Here is a 3,565-nt window from a genome sequence, read left to right on the forward strand (position 1 = left end):
GCTGTCCACCACCATTCAGGGTGTATCTTCTGCTGTCTTTTCCCAAAGCTGAGTCCCAGTGATTTAGGAGTCCTGAAAGTTACCGGCACTGAGGCTCCCTACGTGCTCAGGTCACTGCAAGTGCTCAGCCAGGAAAAGTTCAGCTCTGCCGAGCTACGCTTAAACCTCTTCAATAAATCCTGCTCTTCAGAGCTTTCTACATTTTCCCTCCACATGGCTTTCTCACTGCAAGTCAGGGCAATATTAACACTAACGGATCAGGCTGTGAGTCGCTCGTCCCCACCACCCAAACCCACCACGAAGCCCCAACGCCTCGGCACAGGGGCCTCGCACATTCCTGGCACCAGGGCTTGGCTGCCCTCGGCTCCTCCTCGCGTGGGACCACATCGCTCCTCGCTTGCCAAGAACTAACTGTACGTGTCAGATCCTTAGGCTGAGACTGAGCAAATCCATATTGTAGCAAGTCTCCGTGGTTTGCAGGATGCCATACCTCTCGGAAAAGCGCCCCGTAAAAGGTGACAGTGAAGGGGCAATCTACCGTCCTCATGGAGATATCTAGATCCATCAATAATCTCTTCTGCTCCTGGCTGTTCACCGTGGCTCGGATTCGCTGGAAGACAAAAATATTTTAGCGTTGGCCACCAGCACCTCCATACACCACCGCTGCTGCAGGGGACTCGCCATAGCCCTCCCCATGCTGGCCACTGTGCCTTGACATCAAGCCTTTGCCTTTTTATCACACCTCTTGGTGTCACCCTTTTATCACACCCCCTTGTCAGAGGCACATCACGACCCCAGCACCCACGCGGGGGTTCCCCAGTGTCACAGAGGGCAACGGGGGCTGGAGGGGTCTTCTCTCCTCCACCCAGACTGGAGGTGATTTTGCTTTTCCCTGCAAATGCTGCTCTTTTTGCAACAGCCAAAAGTCACTACGGCTTGGGAGAGGAGAAGGGAGTAGGAAATCAAATTCTAGGTTAGTGGAAGCCCGTGACTTTTGGAGCTGCAGGGGACATCTATTTCCATCAGCAGATTTTGGTCATGAGAGAGGGCTCCAGCCCTGCAGCCAGAGCCTGTGTGCTCCCCGTGGCTTTGGAAAATGGACACTTCCCAGCCTCCCAGGGAAGAGATGTCATTTATGTGGAATACCTGGAGACCCTCAGCTGGGAAGCACTGCCAAGGGGCACGACACAGTCCAACACGGGTCACACACATATTCCAGGCTCCTTTGCCAAAACCACTTGACATTGGTGATGGTACAGAATTAAACTGTTCATCATTGCAGCTGCAAGTAATAGCCTGAATGTTCCTGCCACACCCTCTACAGCTCTTCCATCATACTCAGAGAAGTCTTTTGCAGTTTGGTGAACACCAAAGCAAACAAGAAGACCAAATGCAGGGCACGGGACACATCCCAGCGTCCACATAAAAGTCTATCCATAACTGAGGAGCCAAGAATTTTCCTTCAGTTTGCTCATAGCTTCCAGTTCTGCATCTTTTTTTTTGTTTTTTTGCTTTTTTCTTATTTTGAAAGGAAATGAGCTAAAATTCAGCCCCGCAAAAATTGGTCCTTCCCAAAATACAAATTTTCCCATGACTGTTTCCTCAAACTGCAAGCTTGTGAGTCTAAACTGTTGTCATGAAAACTTTTCATAATAGCATCTACAAGCCTGTCATTAATCAAGATCCCACTGTAGCAGGCAAAATGTGCAAATCCCAACAAAAATTGCCTGTCCCAAAGAGACTAAAAATGTCCCAGCTGAAGAAAATTATCTTATGCAATCAAATTTACAGTGCACTGTTCTTTACAATTCCAATAAGCGTGTGGAGCTCTGAATCTGAGGGTATATCCACACTAGAAAAAAAAAAATGTGGATTTTAAAAAATGATGGCAAATAGCTTTTAAAATCCCATCAAAAACCAAGAATGTTGAAGACATAGACAAATGATATGTTTGTATGCAGCACAATCCTGGGAACACGTTGAGCATCATACTCTTAAATGTATGCTGATAGTACAATTCTTGTTTAAATGGCCCCAATCTACCTCGGCACTCTTTGCCCCTGTAAAGAGAGAGGATTCCGTACAGAAAGACATCAATCCCAGTAAGACATGCATCAGAAGAAGCAAGATTAGAAAAGTGCACGAAGGGGAGCGCAGAAGGTGTCCACACACAACGACACAGACAGAAAGCACCTCGGGAGGCTCACTCTACCTTCACTGCCATGATCTGCCCGCTAGGCATGTGCCGCATCTTCTCCACCACCCCGTACGCACCTCGTCCCAGCTCGGAGATGGGCTCCAGGTCATCGGCTTTCACCTCAAAGTTCTGCAAAGGAAAAAACCATCAGAGGTGACCACTGTACACACGTGCACTGCCAGCACTTTCAGCTTCTCCATCCTCTAGGGGCTGGGATGGAAAACGCCATGGCAGCTTCTCCCCTAGGAATCACCTTCAGTGGGTTTTTTTATTTTTTTTTTTCCCTTCCATTATCTTCCTCCCACAAACAATCACGGAAATACCTCCAGGGTTTTTTAAGACCTCTAAAAGCTTATTTCTCCAGACCTGTAGATGGACCAAATACCAGCTGAGTGTGCCCCATTTTTAAACCACAGAGGATTTATTTTGTCTAGCATTTGAGATCTCTTTCTCCCAAGCTTACACAAAGGATGACTTTGTTTGGAGCCCTGCATTCTAACCTGCCCTTCTCCGTTCTGCTGCGATATCGTGCAGCAGCTCTTATTTTTTGCTTATTATTATTTTTGGATGTTTAAAATATGCTTTAGCAACTAAAACCGGCCATTCTGTTTGCTGAACGCACAGCCACATCAGTCAATCATCCTCCAGAAAGAAGCTGCTTATAATGAACTGATTCACGGTGCATAATCCCACACTGCTTTTTGCCGGCACAGCAGAAAAAAAAAAAAAAAAAAAAAAAAAACTGCAATGTGCTGGCTGGGGATGCCGCGGCGTGCAGAGCCCGTACACTGCGTTGCTGTGTGCTCAGGCTCCCGGTCCACAGCTACATCGCCTGCAAAAGGAGCCCTGAGCAACATCTGTGTGTTGCGGCAGGGATGTAAGCATCTCTGACTGCCCGACTCTGCGCCTACTGTTCGACAGGACCCTCTCCAAAAAAGCATTTTGACTCTCTCAAGGCCACTCTTTAATTTAGCAGCAAAGTTTAAAGAGAAAAAAAATTCTTTAGGGATCAGGGGTGAGTGCAGAAAGGCTGGTGGAAGAGGGAACGCATCCTAAAGGCACTTGGCTGGACAAACAGGTAACAGATCTACGGGAAATGCAAGCCACGGGATGTCAGTCCCTCCGAGACAGCCACATATCCACATCCATAAAAACAGACTGAGCTCTGGGTTTTACAAGTGTGTTTCTCCTCGCACCATCCAACACAGGCTCTCTGCCTCCATGCGTGGAGCCTTTCTGCAGCGCTCGAGCTTTGCCTCATCCCTGGGACTGCAGGGGAGAAAGGATTTTCTTGGAGCGGGCGCTTGCTCTAGCAGCAGGCATTCTGTGCCTCGCTGCTGGACCATTTTGCTCCAGAGGCATCTCACA

General features: G+C 48.2%; 1 protein-coding gene across 1 annotated transcript in view; it reads right to left on the reverse strand.

The window, feature by feature from the left end:
• Positions 1-3,565, reverse strand: part of LOC104464818 (dual specificity mitogen-activated protein kinase kinase 6) — a gene marked incomplete at its 3' end in the record, with an annotated part of 33,670 nt that overhangs the window by 3,809 nt on the left and 26,296 nt on the right. The window contains exons 4-5 of the mRNA XM_010077655.1: positions 2,213-2,326; positions 491-610 (exon numbers count right to left, since the gene is read on the reverse strand). Coding sequence (XP_010075957.1) covers positions 491-610; positions 2,213-2,326 — 234 coding nt within the window. The remainder of the gene's footprint in view (positions 1-490; positions 611-2,212; positions 2,327-3,565) is intronic.

This window comes from Pterocles gutturalis, unplaced genomic scaffold (assembly GCF_000699245.1).
Source record: "Pterocles gutturalis isolate BGI_N339 unplaced genomic scaffold, ASM69924v1 scaffold4733, whole genome shotgun sequence".
Classification (NCBI taxonomy): Eukaryota; Metazoa; Chordata; class Aves; order Pterocliformes; family Pteroclidae; genus Pterocles; species Pterocles gutturalis.